Source organism: Carassius auratus, chromosome 44 (genome assembly GCF_003368295.1).
Source record: "Carassius auratus strain Wakin chromosome 44, ASM336829v1, whole genome shotgun sequence".
NCBI lineage: Eukaryota > Metazoa > Chordata > Actinopteri > Cypriniformes > Cyprinidae > Carassius > Carassius auratus.
In genome coordinates, this window is record NC_039286.1 from 4,312,285 (window position 1) to 4,331,601 (window position 19,317).

Below are 19,317 nucleotides of genomic sequence, written 5' to 3' on the forward strand. Positions count from 1 at the left end.
TTCCCCCTCGGACTGTCCGGATCCCATTTAGAAAGCGATATATAATATGGAATGAATTTGAATAAGTGTTTTCGATAAATCAGAATTAGAGGAAATTTCCATTAAACCCGCACAGCGTAGAAACTGCGTAGAAACAAACAGCGCTTAGAAGAGTCGCGACCTGATGACGCCACCGCGACGCGTGTTTAAAGACATCCACTTTTTTAAGGAGCTTACACACTAAACACACAAATAAAAACACATACAATGTCAATCTTGTTTGTTTAAATGTGTTTAAAATAATTATTTTGAACACATAAAAGGTTTAAACGTGCACTCGGTTCAACGTTGAACTTTAACCTTTTGCCTCATACGCAGTTTTATTAAAACGCACTCAATTCGAAATTATAATATTTTTAGAAACGACATATTGTAAATAAATGGAGTTTTAATGATATTTGTAAAGAGTTTATATAAAAATAAATAAAACAATCAGAACGCGTCGCAGTTTGACCTTTGACGTCATCGATTCGAACCCACATGGTCGCAGTTTCAGCATGCGTCCATTGCACACCGGCACCATGAGTAAAGTAAAGAATAAGAAAAGAAATTTAGAGGAGAATGAAGAGGAACAGGTATGTTTTGATACTTTACTGATATAACGCTGTTTCGAAGCAGTTTATATATAACGCGTTATATAATAACACGCGTGTTTATGTAGCGCGAGGTTGACTTGAGGTGTTCTCACATGATGAGATTGAGATTAATAATACAAATGGATGTGTTTACATATATATTATTTATTGAATGAGTGTTAATAGACTGTCAGTAGACACTTTCACTTAACCTGGTTATTTGTCTACGATATTATTAGTCAAATGTTTGGAAACACATGGCCAGGTATATACTTTTATGTCATAAAAAACATGTAGGGGTCTCCAAACAAACCTAACTCTAACTCCAACCTCAATCAAACACACATGAACCAGCTTATCAAGGTCATACTAGGTATACTTCAAACTTCCAGGCAGGTGTGTTGAGGCAAGTAAAACTAAACTCTGCAGAACAGTGGCCCTCCAGGACTGAGTTTGGTGACCCCCGTAGTAGATATATATGAATTGTGTATGCAAAGCATTATGAAAGCAGAGTTTAAAGAATGTGTTTGTTTATCATGCAGTGATAAGTGTGTTGTGTTTGTTTTGATGTATTTGTGATGGTCTTTCTTTCTCAGCTGCCCATCTTTGATAAGGATGAGGGTAAAGATGGTCATCTAGATGATGGTGATGAAGATCAGGCTGATCTGTCAGACAGCGAAGAGAGCGTCTTCTCTGGGCTCGAAGAATCAGGCAGTGACAGTGATGACGAGGAGGAAGAAGATGATGAGGAGGAGGACGGTTCTGAAGAAAAGAGCTCAGATGTAGAGGAAGATAAAGCCGACAGTGATGGAGACGATCAGCCGTCAACCAAAAAAGTCATCGAACCTCAGGTGCTATGAACCTGCATGTTGACACTCTTTGGTCGAAATTTATACTGTAGAATTTAAAGATGCCTTTTAAAGAGCCAGTAAGATGAAAATTCTAAGCTTCCTATCACTGTTTATAAGTCCTGTACAACAGGTTTAAATCCATCCAAGGTTAAAAAAACATTGTCATTTTGTCAAAATATCATTTTAAAATTACCTCAATTCTCAGAGATCCCCAAATGGTTAGCGCGAAGCTGTTCAAAAGATTCAGTTTCCTCAAACTCCACCTTTGTTCCGCACACAACTTCATGGTAAACAATGTGTTAGCATCTTTTTTGGGGTGAATTATGTCTTATTCCTCTCATCGCGAAGAAAACAGTAAAATAAAAAACTTGAACAGTCTCGCTGCTTTTTTTTCTGTTGTAGGTGTATTCAAGCCGCGCGCTTCAGTTTGAATAGCGCGTTCAGCGCAGGGGCGTGGTCACATTAGATATAATGAAGGGAGACATGAAAAACGGACATCGCGTTGTTTTCATATGGATTACTTTATCACAGAATATCTGTTTTCGGCATTAAACCTATCAGGCTTTCTATAGATATATCGCTCATGTCTCTTCGTTGAGTATTCACGGAGTTACACTTCATTTTAATGACGTGTTTGTAAATGAAGATCAGCGCAGACAGCACACATACTGATAAGACGCTCGGGAGAAAACAAACACATAACTATATAATCATACTTAGAAGTTGTGATTCGGAGATGCTTGTTGGTCCAAATAAAGTTGGTAGTGAACCCTCTTTTATGGCCAAACGCTTTGAAAATCCCGCCTTGAACTCACCGAGATTAGAAAAGCAGTCATCAGTGAAATGGTGTGAACACAACAAATGGGATTTGTTGTACTGCTCTGGTATTGTGGTAAAAATGAATTTTAGCCTTTGGTTCTTCTGATCTTCATTCTTTGGCAGTGAAAATAAAACAAACTTGCCTTTACAATTAAAAACACACTGTCTCCTCGACATGATGCTATCACACCAACCAGAGCGTCTGTGTAGGAGGTGGGGCAGGTCAGAGCTTTGTTTCTCCCAAGACGGTAGGCGGAGATTATTATGCAAAGTGTTCCTAGTGACGTACATAGAGATTCAGAGTCGACTCTTTACTTCAGAAGCCAATAACTTTATAAATCGTGTACTTTTTGGTTTAATTACTTTGCACATTGTTTACACTGATGGACAGCTACATCATACACTGTAATACAAATTTTTTATTTCCCATCTGTATGGCTCTATAAGTGGTGAAATTTATATTGTTCAAGAGTGATGGGATAGATTTGTCACACAACTACGAGGCACATTTTGTAACTAAAGCAAAGTCTGAGGTGTGGAAAAGTTTTGACCATGTGCATAATGAGAATAATGAGCCAGTGGGTTATGTGAAATGCAAAAAAACATTGCGTTGATGCCGGATTGTGGAGAGAAGTTACGAAGCAAATTCCGCAGAGCCTTTATCTCAGTTTCGTTATTGCCAAATACCCATCTTAATTTAGAATTTATCTTAATTTAATTGGTTTAGAAAGACTCATTTTTATTGGCGTGTTGGCCTATTTATTGACTAAGTGTTTGCCTATGCCTATTTAGAGTGCTGAGATGTTATGATGTTACAGAGGATTTATTTTATTTCTTTGTTCCAACTTCCAAGTGGCCTATAGTCTACGTTAGTCATGAATAAATTATATAATTTTTTTTTAATAAATTACTCATTCTTGACAAAAGGCAAAAGAGCTGTGTGCGTGCGCACATTTGAATAATGTTGGGCTGTAAACGGGTTCGGGCTTTTAAAAAGCTGTCAATCAAAAGCCACGTTTCCACCGCAGGAACTTTACCCAGGAATTAGGGACTTTGGGCCGGTACTCTGTGTGTTTCCACCACAGGAACCTATGCCGCGTTTCCACCGAAATTACCCGGAACATTTTTACCAGGAACTTTTTTTCCCAGGAACTTTTTCCCCCCAGACCTGTTGCTTTCTGAATTCCACCGCGGTGTAAAGTACCGGGAAGATTAGGCAAATAGACTGGTGACGTAGGTCTGCGCGCGTCTCTCAATACAAAGTACCGCTGATTTTGGACGTGCATCCTCGGTAGTTAGTTCAGACTTTGTGCATTTGTCTCGGGATTGTGATGTCCGCGACGACGCAAGTCCGGTAAATCTATAAACAGCAGCATACTTGATAACTTCAGTCAGCTCGTCTTGGCTACTGAAATTTTCCTTACTGTATATTTACAATAAAACGAAATAGGATATCAAATACCACTGCCTCCTTTGGTTTTCATTTAAGCATAATAACAGCTGCAGAAATGTACTTAGTTCAGGGATATGTGTATATGCAGCCATTACAATGAAACGAAATATTATATAAATTTGCCTTTTTTTATTTTCATTTTAACATATAGATAAATTGAATAAAGACTAAAGAAAACCTGCTAGATTTACCCTGCAGCTGAATTATATTTTATGTTTAACCACTAAAGACACATCAGAGCCAGCGGCACATATCAGAAGGTCTAGCCGAAGTGAGGCTGCTCTCTGCGGATACATGAGGACTGAGCTCCCGCTGATCGAGTGGAGCTCACCGTCTGCGAGATCGGCGAAACACATTTTTAAACAGGCACTGTCTTTATAAATAGACCATAGATTTGAGTTTTAAACAACTACATTCTCGCCTGAAATACTTTTTAAAATTACATTTCATGACACAATAACAGTAATATTTGAAAATGATCCGAATAAGGGTGTTTGAACTCAACCAATACTGCGTGAACTCAGATCGCTTTGGCTATTGCAATTTTCCCCTCAGTATATTTACAATAAAACGAAATAGGATATAAAATACCACTGCCTCCTTTCGTTTTCATTTAAACATAATAACAGCTGCAGAAATTTACTTAGTTCAGGGATATGTGTAATGTCATATACAGCCATTGCAATGAAACGAAATATTATATAGACTTGCCTTTTTATTTTCATTTTAACATATAGATAAATTGAATACAGACCAAAGAAAACCTGTTAGATTTACCCCGCAGCTGAATTATATTTTATATTTAACCCATTAAGAGACATCAGAGCCAGCAGCACATATCAGAAGGTCTAGCCGAGGTGAGTCTGCTTCTGGTCAGATACATGAGGACTGAGCTCTCGCTGATCGAGTGGAGCTCACCGTCTCCGAGATCGGCAAAACACATTTTTAAATAGGCGCTGTCTTTATAAATAAACCACAGATTTGAGTTTTAAACAACTACATTCTCGCCTGAAATACTTTAAAAATTACATTTCATGACACAATAACAGTAATATTTTGAAAATGATCCGAATAAATGGTGGTAAAAATCACAATGCTGCGTGAACTCAACCAATCAGCATGTTTAGCGCCAAAGTCCCGCCCCCGAAAGTTCCTGAACTTTGAAAAAGTACCACCTCGCCAACAGGGACTTTCTGAGGGGCATTTTTTTACCCGGAACTTTATTTAGTTCCTGGTTCCTGCGGTGTAAACACACCAAGTACCAGGCCAAAGTCCCTAGTTCCTGGGTAAAGTTCCTGTGGTGGAAACGCGGCACTAGTAGTACTTTTTCAAAGTTCTGGAACTTTCGGGGGTGGGACTTGGGCAGCTAAACATGCTGATTGGTTGAGTTCACGCAGCATTGTGATTTCTACCACCATTTATTCGGATCATTTTCAAAATATTACTGTTATTGTGTCATGAAATGTAATTAAAAAAATTATTTCAGGCGAGAATGTAGTTGTTTAAATCTCAAATCTGTGGTTTATTTATAAACACAGTGCCTATTTAAAAATGTGTTTAGCTTATTTCGGAGACGATCAGCTCCACGCGATCAGCGGGGGATCAGTAATCATGTATCCGCTGAGAGCAGCCTCACCTCGGCTAGACCTTCTGGTATGTGCCGCTGGCTTTGATGTCTCTTTAGTGGTTAAACATAAAATATAATTCCTTTTGGGTAAATCTAACAGGTCATGTTTGGTCTGTATTCAATTTATCTATATGTTAAAATGAAAATAAAAAAGGCAAATTGATAAAATATTTCATTTCATTGTAATGGCTGTATATATACACATATCCCCGAACTAAGTACATTTCTGTAGCTGTTATTATGTTTAAATGAAAACGAAAGGAGGCAGTGGTATTTGGTATCATAATTAGTTTTATTGTAAATGTACAGTGAGGAAAATTACAGTAGCCAAGGCGAGCTGATTGATGTTATCAAGTACGCTGCTGTTTGCAGCGTACTTGATGCATTGTCGCGTACATCACACTCCCGAGTCGAATGCACAATTTAATGTTAATTTTAAAAGAATTAAACAATTAAAAAATATAGGTGTAACAAAACTCAAAAACAAGCAGAAAAAGAAAATAAAGAATTCCGAAAGTGCAGTATGCATTGCGAAAGCCAGACAGAAAATACCAGCAATTTTACGCACCTATAAGTCCCAGTGACCTCTTATTTTGCATTCACACCAAACGTGAATAGAGCATCTGGCGCAAATGATTTCAATGTTAATTCAATGTAAAGACGCGTTTACGCACCTCTGGAGGTCTCGCGGTACGGTACACACGAATTCGCCTGATTTGCGCATCTAGTTACAGGAGATTCTGAGTTATGAAAAAGGACCATTGCAAGCTGACAGCGACCGGCTGCCCCACCTTGCGCAGCTGTACCTGAGTGTCCCTGGGACATCAGTGCGGTCGGAGCACGTCTTCTCAACAGCTGGACATACAGTGAATAAAAAAAGCTCAGCTCTGGAAACCCGAAAATGTTGATCGACTTGTTTTCCTGTCCAATAAATTTGTAATGGCCATAGCCTTTTTGCGCATTTCATTATGCCTTCCTAGTGCCGCCTAGCCTAAGTGTTGGTTACGTTCAATAAAAAAAACACACATGGCCTGTTCTCAAGTACATTTAAAGTTTCATTTTTTGAACAGTTGTTTGAAATGGATTGAATCATTATTTAAGATAATCTTGGAGATTTTTGAATCGCCTAAATCATAAATGCAGCTGGGTTGAAGCCTGCAGTGATGTTTTTCTTCTGTTAAGGCAGCCGTCCCCTCTGCATATATATTTTTTTGAGAATGTTGCACTCCTGTTGCTGTTTGTTATTCTGCACGAAGCTTCATGCCAATAAATAAGAAATATTTCTCACTTGTGCGTTTCCAGCGCTCCCTTTACATTCATCCGTTATTTGACTTTGAAAAAGGAAACGTCTTTTTTTTTTTTTGACATAGAAAATCGATTTTACAATCGATTCAATGAACACTTATATCTTAAAAATCGAAAATGATTTTTTCACAAAAGTCCCTAGCGTACTTTGTAATGTGAAACCACGAAGACCTTCATCACCAGTCTATTTGCCTAATCTTCCCAGTACTTTAGACTGCGGTGGAAACGCGGAAAGCAACAGGTCTGGGGGGAAAAAAGTTCCTGGTACAAATGTTCTGGGTAATTTCGTTGGAAACGCGGCAAAAATGTACTTGTCGGGCTCGGGCCGAAATCTGTTAGGCTCTTTTAACTTTTAAGGCCCGATTACAGCTCTAGTTCAGAATAATCTGGTACATATAATTCACACATGAGACTTATAGACTATAAACATCTGTCTTATATGTATTCTTTAGCACATAGCTATACATTGATGCCATTAGAAAATTGATCACAGTTGGTGATATGCATGAAAGTTTGAGAGCCTCTGGTTTTCAGTGTTATATACTGTGCTTGTAGCTCATTGGCCTGTACAAATGTGATTTCCATTTGAACTCCATTTGTTATTGCCAAATGTATTGCATTTAGCTGACTCTGTCATATTGAGTGTCACATTTCCAGGCAGTGTTTTGGAATATACTGATTCCAAAGAGAATTTGGAAACTTCAGCCAGACGAATGTCTGCATGTCATCCCATTTTGTAACATCAAAGCAGCTTGCTTTTACTTAAAAGAACAACACTAGTATTTGCATTTATTATTTTAACAGATGATTTTATCTGGATATCTAAAGCAATTAATTGTAATGAGGCATTAGCATGAGAAGTGATACAAATATAACATTTCTGACATTTTCTGGGACAGGGATTCTCACCCTTTTTGACCCCATTGTCCAAGAAAACCACAATTAATTATTTGCAAATTGCATTTTCTGCACCGTGAAATATTTAAAAGAGTGATGAACAAATGAAGAATATTCATTATAAACATTTCAATTACTTTTCAAGGTTTGAAAATCACACTTTTAAAATTCACTCAAAGACATAAGCATAAACTAAACAAAAGAAAATTAAATAGATTATTTAGATTATTTTATTAATTTAGATTATTCAAAAGTTGATTTGTGAACATAATAAACTTACTGTAGTATGTGTATATATAGTTTAATTTATACTAAATATTTATTTCATATTAACTATTATTTATTACTTGTATATACATTTTTTATTTTATAGGATTATACAAATGTAAAAAAAAATTTTTTTATACTGTTTTATGAAACTTATTTTCAATCATTTATGCCATTTTGGCCCCCTTGAAAATAGTGTAAGCATAGAGAATAAAATATACATGTATATTTGAGAGAGAAAATTTAGGGAGTTTCAATACCATTCAAGTACTGAAGTGCTAATAGAAAAGACTTCTAAAATGTTTCTAAAAACATATTAAAAATATTGAACAAAAAACTGTTTGTTGGTTTGAAATGACGAAACAGTAGATATATGCCTCTGAAAATGAAGACCAAAAAATGTGGTGTAATTTTGTAAATGTCAAATGTTAGTAGACCTTGTGGGGAAAAAAGTGAAGACAGCTTTAAGAAAAGATCCTGTTGCATTTGAGCAGAGATGCTGACACTCGATTGATGTTTTATTATCTAATGCAGTGACATTCAGATGTTTTTAGTTGTGACCTAATTGTCCAAATACTTTTTGGCTACTACATCATTTCATTTCCACTTCAGTGCCATGAGTGAGAAAAGATGCTGTCTCTGGACTTCTCTCTAGCGTCCCCCAAAGGCAGATCACTGATAATGTGAGTGCCACTGGCTGCATCTCACCTTATCTGCTCCACCTGCTGCTGCTTCTGTATTAATGGATGTCTGAGGGAAGGAAGTCGATGGTCAAACCGTCATTCTGTGTGAGTCGATTTGTACTCGTATACAGAGAAACCAGTGATCTTTGTAAATGGCAGACATCACTGCAGTCAAATATTGCCTCACTCTCCTATAGAACAGAAACACATGAGTTTCACATTGTTTAATTGTATAAATAACACATTTTGCAGCTATGTATGCCTCAGTGTCAACATATTGCAACATAAGTTTTGTAAATTATTTTTACAGTTGCAGAGTTAAAAATCTCAGAATCTACAAAGTTATAAAATATTTCGAAATCTACCAACAGTCTTGTCAACAGCATTTTCTTTTCCTTTTTTTATTCATGTTTTGGTGAATTGGTAAATGTTAAGTGGGCTGCTGATAAGAACTGGCCTGATTTGTGTGCTAGTGTAGCATTAGGCGCTTTACATCAGAGCAGAATCGTATGAGCAGCACCTTCAGAGTGAGGCTCAGTCCGGGCCAAAGTGTTGCGCTCCCGCGGATGTGTCTGACTCACCGCGGGACACGATCAAATTCACAGATTTGAAATCTCTGTCTGGCCCTTACAGCGGAGACCGTGGGACGTATTGTTCCCGTCTCAACTTTATAATCCGCCCCCCTTAATTTCCCCCCTGTGCTCTTTTGTTGCGGGTCTTCTGAAAGCGACTGAGTGATGCACACCAGGCAGAAGTTAACGCGGCTGCTAGAGACGTTATGATTCCCAGGAGAAGTCCCGCCGCCCCTGCAGCAGTGCGTTTGATCCAGCGGCAGCCGCGCTCGCGCCGTGGTGAGTGGGTGGGAGATGACATCGGGACGGGGGCAGAAGAGACCGGAGGGGCTCGTCTTACCTTGAAACTTTCTCTCTCGCTATAACGCACGCCTACGCGTGACGCGCGCTCCAGACACGGCTGGTCCGCTTCCATCTCTACATGTGACTTGCTCCTCTGAGGTCTTGCGAGGGCCAGATGGAGGGTTGCGGATCCTGAGGTTTTTAATTGAGAGGCCATGGTCTTAATCAAGTATTAGCGTGAATGTTGATGAGTGGCGTCGGATTGCTCCATCCGCAGCTCACTCAATAACTCAACCGCAGTTCAGAGGAAACAAGCGGAATAATGAGCGACTTGAGGCTTTCGGAGCGGAACCGGGACGGTCCGCCAACAGACATTAAAAACACGTTATTGTGCAAACATACGTGGAGTGTGTGTGCGATTTAAAAAGTCGTGCTCCAAAAGCCTGTCAGTGCTTTCATTTCTTCTTCTAATTCGCATCTTGGAGACTCGAAAGCTCGTCGACGCGTTTGTTTGCAGCATCTTCAGTCCATGGCCAGACCTCGTGAAGAGCTCGTTTTTAATGTGAATCCACACCGCGTGAGCTCTTCTGTTCTGTCTGGTCAAATCATCTGTCAAATGACCATTTCTCTGCCCCCACATACTTCTTTTATAACCGGACTTTAACGAGTGTGTTCGGATCCTTGACTGTCTGGTTAGCTGTGAGATCGCATCCGAGAGCATTGGCAGATTAGACCTGGGTTATATAGCTAAATCATTTTCTAATTTGATCACTTCTTTTATCTCTTCTTGTAATAGTTCTGACATTTTATTTGTAGTTTATACTTGTTGTAAGATTCAGAATCTATTTTTATCACAGTTTAATTAAATCAAGACATGTAAGTGTTTTATATATATTTTTAATGTATATGCACCAACTCAGTACAAAAACATTTAGTTTAAGCATTGTAAATACCCTACTACACCTTTGTGAGAGCTTTTTTGTTTTTGTTCTCACCAGGCTGCATTTATTTGATCAAAAATACAATAAAAACTATAATATTGTGAAATTTTAAATAATTGTTTTCATTTTGAATATATTTAAAAATAATTTATTCCTGTGATGTTAAAGCTGAATTATCAGTAACCATTACTCACTTCAGTCAGTGTCATTTTAATACGCTCCATTGATGATCAAGAAACATTTATTATGATTATTAATTATAAACCATTATTTTTAGGGTTCTTTGAGAAGTTCATAACAGCATTTATTTGAAATAGAAATATATGTCTTTATTGTCGCCTTTGACCAATGTAATCCACACTTGCTTAATAAAAGTATGAATTTCATTCAAAAAACTTGCTAATGATAGTGGTTTATATATGCAATATAACAAAGTGATAAATGATAATAGTCTATATATTCTTACTATAACAGCCATATATGTATTAAAAAAAAATACCATAAACTGTTTTTGAGTTTTGCAAATTAATAATCAAATTGGATTCATAGATCAACAGACAGTTTGAATTGATTCACTTTTGTTTGTTAGAATTAGAGACACTTCACATATCTGTTTTAATGTTTATATACTTACAAATTACAAAGCAAGGAAGAATCATCTAGAATAATGAGAGAAACGTGACGAAGGTCCTCGTGATACTCACAATTTTGTATTTGGAAGCAAATGCTTTGTGAATGGATTTGATATGGCTGCTCATCCTAACAGGTCACGTCCTGATTTGGCCTGCGGTTTAATGACTCAGAGCAACCGGTGTCATACCCCCAACCCTTCTTTTCCAAAACTCTGTTTCAGCTTGTTTTTAGATCTTCAGCACTAGCGGAAAAATTGGCCGTCCCTCGGGCTGCACGAGGCACTCCGGAACACGGGGCTCGAGCGTCTTGATGTGGATTTAACTGGGCTTGAGGGAGGAAGTGTTTCACTTAGCTCTGCAGTCCAAGAGATAGCGGGACGTTAAGGAGCTGTAAATCAGTGCAGGTTGCTCACCTGCCCCATCTCGGGCTCGTGGGAGACGCGGCGGCTCAAAGCTGTTCTTCCTCTCGACCCTGTTAGGAGGTTTTCAGTCTGTTTGGCCTTGTCGTGACTGATGGGCTGTGGTAAATAACAGGCGGTACTGTGAGCTTTCATCCCCACTGTCCTGGCGTCTCGGGCAGGATGTGAGGTTCTGGTGACTGCTTCTCAACGGCACACGTGTAAATCACGCTGAAGAAGTCTGTGCGCGAACTGAGATAAACTGTATACCTGAAACATGTAGACTCTCATGCTGCCATAAAAAGACGGGGTCTGGAAAACTCTGTACTGAAGTATGTTTTTCTACAACAACATTAAAAACTGGGTGCATGTACTTGCGTGCTGAAAAATTGATTGAAAACGCAAATTGAAAACTGTTCACATTTAATTTTAGTTAATTTTGCAGGAATAAACTTTGATAAGACTTTATGCAAACGTTTTGCAGAGTTCAATTTTTTTTGAGTATGACTGTTATTATTATTATTAAGATAGTTTTAGTTCTTTGTGTACATTTTAGTCAAACTACATAAAAAAAGACAAATGTTGCTTTGGCAACTTGCTGAAATAAGCTTGTTTTTTCACATTTATTTCCGTTAGCATTTATTTTACTTCATGTAACAGATTTTTTTAAATGGTTTTAGTTAGCTATAATAAACCTGGTACATACTAGTTGCATACCATTACTATGCTAATAACAAGTACTTGTTAGATTACAATATGACTTTCATTAGTTTCATACAGTTATGCAAGGTATATACTAGTCACAGAACAATGTAAATAATGCAAATTGTAATTATTATGGTGTACTGCAAACTTTTTGTTTTTAATAATTCAAATTTTAAGTTTGTTTTTAATTCAAGTTTTTCTTGCGTAATTTTTGTTGTTAATATGTTAATGTAAATTAATGTAATTTGTATTTTATTAATCTGCATAAAGTACAACAAATACACCAATTTATAGATTAATTTTTAGATTTGAAACTGAGAACTGTTTTTCACATAAATGTGATTTTAATTGGTATTGAAAAAGCAAGCACAGTGACAAAAAAAAGCCTTGGTTGGACAAAATATTAAAATATATATATTTTTTGCGGTCATTTGTAATCTAAATTTGCATAATAACATTTTTATTGTGTTCAAATCTGCATGAAGTACAACAAATACTATTATTTAGTGTATAAATGCATGAATTTAGACAATTAACACTAATAAATAAGTATTTTTTTCACATTACAAATGTGAGTTTAACTGGTATGGGAAACAATTTAAGAAATATAAAAAAATTGGATTGGATTGAATATGGGATTCACTCAAAAAATCTTTTGAGGCTATATTTTTCTTAGAATGCATTTAATACAGTTTATAGAAAATATTTGTCCATGTTTGAATACATAATCTAAGATTTCGATCACAGCTAATGTTGTTTTTTTTCTACAGACCGATGGGCAACATTCAAAGGAAAAGAAGAAAAAGAAGAAACCTGCAGGAAAGGAGGGAGGAGAGGAAAGTGTTGCGTCTGACAGAGACAGCGGCCTCCAGATTTCCTCTCAGGTGGACGAGTATGAGCACGACACGTCTGATGAGGAGGTAAGAATCTGTTCATCATCCAGACCAGGACAAGCTCAACATCTCATAACTCGGAGTCCGATTTTGTTTGAAAGCTGTTTGTCCATGGATGGGAGGGATTTAAAGACAATACTGCCTTTTAAAATGTACTTTGGTAAATGTAGTTTTCCTCAAAATATCATAGTTACAATGCTACAGAAACTACAAAACTGTGCTTATGTGATATTGGCCACCACTGCCATAACACAGTTTCTTCCGTTGTTTGAAGGAGCAGGAAGAAAGTGTGACACCCTTTTGAAACAATTTTATCTATTTCTTTTTGACAAAGATTTTTGGATTTTAAAAATGGAATATTTAAGATTCTGCACTTTAAGTAAAAATGATTTCAAATTGTGCTGAAAAACATAATCATTATGTTTTGTTGATGTCTGCTCCAGTGGTGCTGTAATTAAATGTCAATGCAGGTGTTTCACTCAAATTTTCATGCAACTTCTAACATCACTTCAGTTTGATCACAAATCAGTTTGAAAAGAATAGTTCACTACTGGTCTCAGACTGTTGGATGTTCGACGTGTCTCTTCATTTCAGGTCACTGAAATATCCATGGAAATATTTTTTTGTGCTCAACTCTTATTTCCATTCAATTCCAGTTTCCAGTTGAGCGAGCCTGAATATCACCATTGTGTCCAGGTGTTGGCGCACCTGCATCTGTTACGATATGTCCTTTGCATGCCGTCCTCCTATCATTTGTTTCCAGATGGCCATTTGACTTTCAACTCTTTTGACTTTTATTTGGATGCATAACAAACGCATAATTTGACTACTTAAGGGAATTTTGGGCTCTTTATGAACAAACTGTGTGAAATACCATCTTCATTTCACAAAAAACTAAAATGGCAGGAATGCATAGTTTCACATTTAGTGCACTTTCTTAGTTTGAGTCAGTTTTATTCAGGTTGCTTAGGCTACGTTCACACTGCAGGCAAATGTGACCCAAATCAGATTTTTTTTGCTCACATGTGACTCAGATCCTTTTTTGTCATGACAGTATGAACAGCACAAACTGCATGGAATCTGATCTTTTCCATTCTGATTTGTGCCACTTCAATATGTGGCACCAAATCTGATCCATGTCAGATGTTTTGCGATTTGACCACAGTGTGAACGGTCATTTCGGATTTCATGCGGCTTTTACGTCACTGTAGTCTAGATCGACATTCGTCATAATTCTGAGCTGACGGGAGACACTTCAAAGATTTTACATATCCAAAGTTATCAAGACAGTAGCGAAAGGTAATCAGTGGAAGTATGATGTGTCAGAACTTGTGTGTACTACAGTGACAACTCTACAAACAAATCATGAGGGATCTGCAAACCCTGTTTGTATCGTTCTTTTGTACATCCTGGTCAGTTCAGAACCATGATCTCTTCACACTGGAAATATGATATTGGCCACAACAGCAATGTGAAAAGCTATAAAAAAGAATTGGAATTGAGCACTAAGGCTTGCAGTGTGAACGTAGCTTTAGTCTAGGTAATGACAGCTGAGGCTAAAGTCAGACTTTAGTGTACCTTTAGAGCAGTGGTTCCCAACCATGTTCCTGGAGGTCCCCCAATACTGCACATTTTGCATCTCTCCTTTGTCAGACACACCCAATTCAGATCTTGGAGTCTCTACTAATGAGCTGATAATCTGAATCAGGTGTATTTCATTAAGGGGACATGGAAAACGTGCAGTGTTGGGGGGCCTCCAGGAACATGGTTGGGAACCACTGCTTTAGAGGAATGGTTCACCCAAAAAGGACAAATTGTAAAAAATTTAGCCTTAGGCAATCCAAGATGTAGATTAGTTTGTTTCTTCATCAGAACAGATTTGGAAAAATTTAGCATTGCATCGCTTGATCATCAGTGGATCCTCTGCAGTGAATGGGTGCCGTCAGAATGAGTCCAAACAGCTGATAAAAACATCACACCCATTCACTGCAGATGATCCACTGATGATCAAGCGATGCAATGCTACATTTCTCCAAATCTGTTCTGATGAAGAAACAAACTAATCTACGTCTTGGATTGCTTTAGGGTGAGTCAATTTTTAACAGATTTTCATTTTTGGGTCAACTATTCCTTTCAAGGAGTAATAATGGAAATCCATTATTGATGTTTGTTGAATGACATGACACTTAATAACTTCTGAATGACAAGTAGACTAAAGATGATTTAAGTGAATCTTAATATAGCGGTGGCTTTTTCTGCTTCGTTTGCACAGACATGATTACTTCATTGTTCCGTAGAGGGTAATATGGTTAGTTGTGTAATGTTTCATGTAAAGGAAAAAGATTCTTGTCCTGTTCCTCAGGCTGGAAGTGTCTGAACCGCAGTACTTGATACTGTTCCCTTACCCCTGACAGACGTTACCACATTTCTGTAATGTCTCTGTTGGCTTTTTCGAGGGGAGGCCGTGATGCACTTCTGCAGTAAGGAGCTCTGTAACATCTCATATTTACTTGTAGGACCATTAAAGAATTCCTCCTCAGCTCTTTAATTTACATGCTCCATTGAACGCCGCTGAACCCTGGCACAATGCGGTCTGGATAATTTGCCAGGCCATGCAACCTAAACACAGCAGCCATCCAAAACTGTTCTTGGCAATCTGCTACCGACCAGGAATGTTTTGCAGAAGTGTTATTGTTCTTGGGTAGCTCCCCGATTTCAGAGTGACTTTTTAATACCCTTCGTAGTCATTCAGAACACATCAGGAACACTGACTACCATCATTTCGTTGGTAAAAAGGGTTATCGTAAAAGAGCAAGAAAAGGTGGATTGCTCATAGGAGTCGATTTCAGCAGTGATTTTCTATTGAACTCAATGAATTTGTTACAAAAGTGTGTTTGTTTTTTTTTAAATGAATTTAGAGATGTAACTTCTTGGAGAGAGTTTTGCTATGCTGTAATGTAGTTTTTACAGTTTTAAGTTTTCATATTTTAATGAAAGAGTCAAAATTTTGACATGCAATATTCATTTATTTTAGTCCAATTTATTCCATTAAGTTTAATTCACAATAATGTTCAAAATGACAAATGCAGTAATGTTAATTATGGTTTTATAGTTTTCATATTTTGATGTAAATGTCTTTAAAATTTAGTCAGTATTTTATGTTATGTATTCATTTTACTTATGTATTCATCTATTTTATTGCCTTAGACATTGAAAATAACAGTTCAGTATCAGCATATTTTGATGTAAATGTCCATTAAATTGTCAGTATTTTGTTCATTTTAGTCTTAACACATATTTTCTCTTGACTTTTTGTGATCAACAAAAATAGCATTTGCAAGATTACAAAATGTATGAAATAAAAAAAAAACATTATCACACTCTAACATTCTGTACGTTTAACCAAATATTTTAATGTTTTTTTATATAAAAACATTTAACAATAATTAAATATTAATTTATCTTTTTTTTTCTTGATTTGAAATTATACACTTTATACACATTCTAGCTAAAATAAATTGAATATTGCAGTGTTGCTCTATCATGATGTGCCAAAAAGTTTTTATTTTATTCACTCGCGTTGTATAAATTCCCATTGGATTATTAGCACACTAAAACATAAACATGCTGTTTGCACTGTAAAATATACTGTATAATGTGTGTGTGTGTGTGTGTGTGTGTGTGTGTGTGTGTGTGTGTGTGTGTGTGTGTGTGTGTGTGTGTGTGTGTGTGTGTGTGTGTGTGTGTGTGTGTGTGTGTATATATATATATATATATATATATATATATATATATATATATATATATATATATATATATATATATATATATATATATATATATATATAAATTTAAAGCTGGATGAATCAAACTAGTCAACCATATGAAACAATAGAAACTAGTCTTCAGTCTTCAACAGCCGATTAGACAACTATTCTAGCATCCTGGACCTTTTCCTTATCCCACTGGAATAGATAAAGTCCCACCTTACATTCACTATTGAATGTTAAATGCATTGCTAATAGTGTTTCCGGTCATCTACAGGTGGCTCCTCTCTTATAATCTGCTGTCGTTCAGTTGTCTCATAGGGAGATGAGAAGGTGTGAATCTCATTAGCTTGTCAGTCTTGTCTTTTACTTCTCGTGCCGTAGGCCTGATCTCTGCGGTGTTGTCAGACGTCTCTGCGTGCGCCGTGCAGATCTGCGGTGGTCTCGTGGACATTTGGCGTGTGCTAAATTAGCCCCCCTTGTCGGGAGACGGCAGATTGGGTTGCCTCTCTGTCCCTTCGCAGCTCTCAGCACAAGCGGTCTACAAATAAAACTCCAGACTTCTAAATCCCCTGTTTTTCATCCTCATGTCCCCCTTTGTAATAAAGGGCTATTTCCTGTTAGCCGAGTGAAGAGGGAATACACAAGAGTGCAGCGTCTGTCCGAGACAGAGCCGGCAGGAAGGGGCTTTTCCCCCGCAATGGCTTTTCCATGTGCTCTTCAAGATGAATGAAGACACATTGTGGAATTAAGGGGGAAAGGGGCTCTGGCTCCCGGCCGCAACTTCAGCTTCCTGCCGCCAAGCAGCTACTGCTCTCGAAGACTGAGACCTGCACAGTAGCCTCCAAAGATGTGTGTGTTTTTAGTGTTCAACAGGAGGTAAAGCGGGTACTTTTCTAAGAAATTTGTGATAAAACCAGATAGACCTACGTGGTGATGTCATTTAACCTAATGACATTTTATTTTTGGTGCTCATGGATGGACAAGAAGTGATATCGACACATGACCAGATTGATTCCAGTAGTATTTAGAAGCTTTAAGATTAGAGCTCAAACTTTATCGATCTATCTATCTATCATTCTGTCATTCTATCTATCTATCGTTCTATCTATCATTCTATGCGTCTAATAGTAAACCAAAATTAGTTATGTGAATATCCTTGAGTTTTGGTTCTTAAGTTTAATTTCAAGTTGCAGTTCTTCGCCCAGTTTTCCACTTTTTGAATTAGAAATTAAACCATTCTCAGTTCAATTCTGAATGATACGCAGTCCTGGTTTTAATGTTTTCATAGTGTTATTTTTACTTTTCAGAAAGTCATTTTGCTATCTGTCCATAGGGGGTGCAGTTTCTGCTATCTGCTTGGCAGTCACACGGCTAAAATCTTATTTCCAGTGTGCCGTTAAGCCATGGATGGGTGATTCTCTTTTGAGGTTTTTCAGAAGAGCTCTCTCTCTGGGCTCTAACGTAAAGCTCTAGTGACAGGTAGTGGATCGAGGTCAGGTCTGTTAATCACATCGACTGACTGATTCCAGATTCCGGTCCAGTGACCCACTGAGGAGCTGTCATAAGTGGAGGAAACTTAACATCCTTTGCAGACTTCGTAGAATCAGGCACGTTCCAAAACTTTTGCTGACCTCAGTGGTTGCATAGCAACTGACTGAGGTTTAAATTGGGAGGTTTTATTTAGAGCCAGATATTTGCATATGTGGTTGGGTTTATAATGCAAGAGTCTGGCTATAGCTAAAGGACATGGGTGAGCATTCGATGGATCTAGTTAGCGATTTCCTCCAGTCCCAAATGATGTCAGAGTAATTAAACTTTGAGGAGGTTTTGCAGTGTAGAGAGTTTCTTCAGGTGGTCAAATCTCACTCAGGAAGGTAAGGGCTGGCTTTGTCATTTCCGCCCAGAGATTTAAGAAAGATTTCGGCCCACGCCGTCTGAAGAAAAGAGCCCTGTTTGCTTTCCCATACAAAATAAAACAAACACAACCTGTAATACCGACTGGTCAGGTGTCCAGATTGCTCCAGAGTTAAGAGGTAACCCAGCCTTCCCCTCCGGGGATCTGTGCCACCCACTCCTTGGAAATATGAAATCTGTCAAAACCAAGCATATGTCTCGGGGTGATTTTATTTGTGTTGCTCTCTAAATTTTGGTAATCCCAAAGTTTAATTTCATGATTGGGCCATTTCCAAATGCCGGACTGATGAGTTCCAGATGGGATCTCAAATGATTGCGGTCAGTCTTACGGCAAGGAAAAAAGGCTTGAATTTTAGCAGTTCTGGCCTTTTAAAGGCTAATTTGGGGAAGGGACCCTAAAGCTGTGATATGTAACTGTTTTTTTGGGGGGGGGGTTTGACTCCAGGTTTACTGTGCTTATGTGTATTGGGGTGTACAATTTGGCCAAAATGATGCAATATGATGCATTTCCAAGTGCACATTAAGTTGACCCAAACTCAGGGAGGATGCAGAGATGGAGTTTGTGTGGAGCAACAAACCGAGACACCAAAAACACTGGTGCATCTTAAGCTGCTCATGTGTAAATGAACACAGTGCCATTCTTCACTCTGAAACACATAGTGCGTACATTTAATTAAAATGCAGCCTTTGTGAT

General features: G+C 37.7%; 1 protein-coding gene across 1 annotated transcript in view; it reads left to right on the top strand.

Annotated features, from left to right (window-relative positions):
- The first annotated feature begins 528 nt into the window (after positions 1-528).
- Positions 529-19,317, top strand: part of LOC113062188 (ribosome biogenesis protein bop1-like) — a 75,096-nt gene continuing 56,307 nt past the window's right edge. The window contains exons 1-3 of the mRNA XM_026231838.1: positions 529-614; positions 1,211-1,465; positions 12,817-12,966. Of these exons, the coding sequence (XP_026087623.1) occupies positions 537-614; positions 1,211-1,465; positions 12,817-12,966 (483 nt within the window). The 5' untranslated portion in view covers positions 529-536. The remainder of the gene's footprint in view (positions 615-1,210; positions 1,466-12,816; positions 12,967-19,317) is intronic.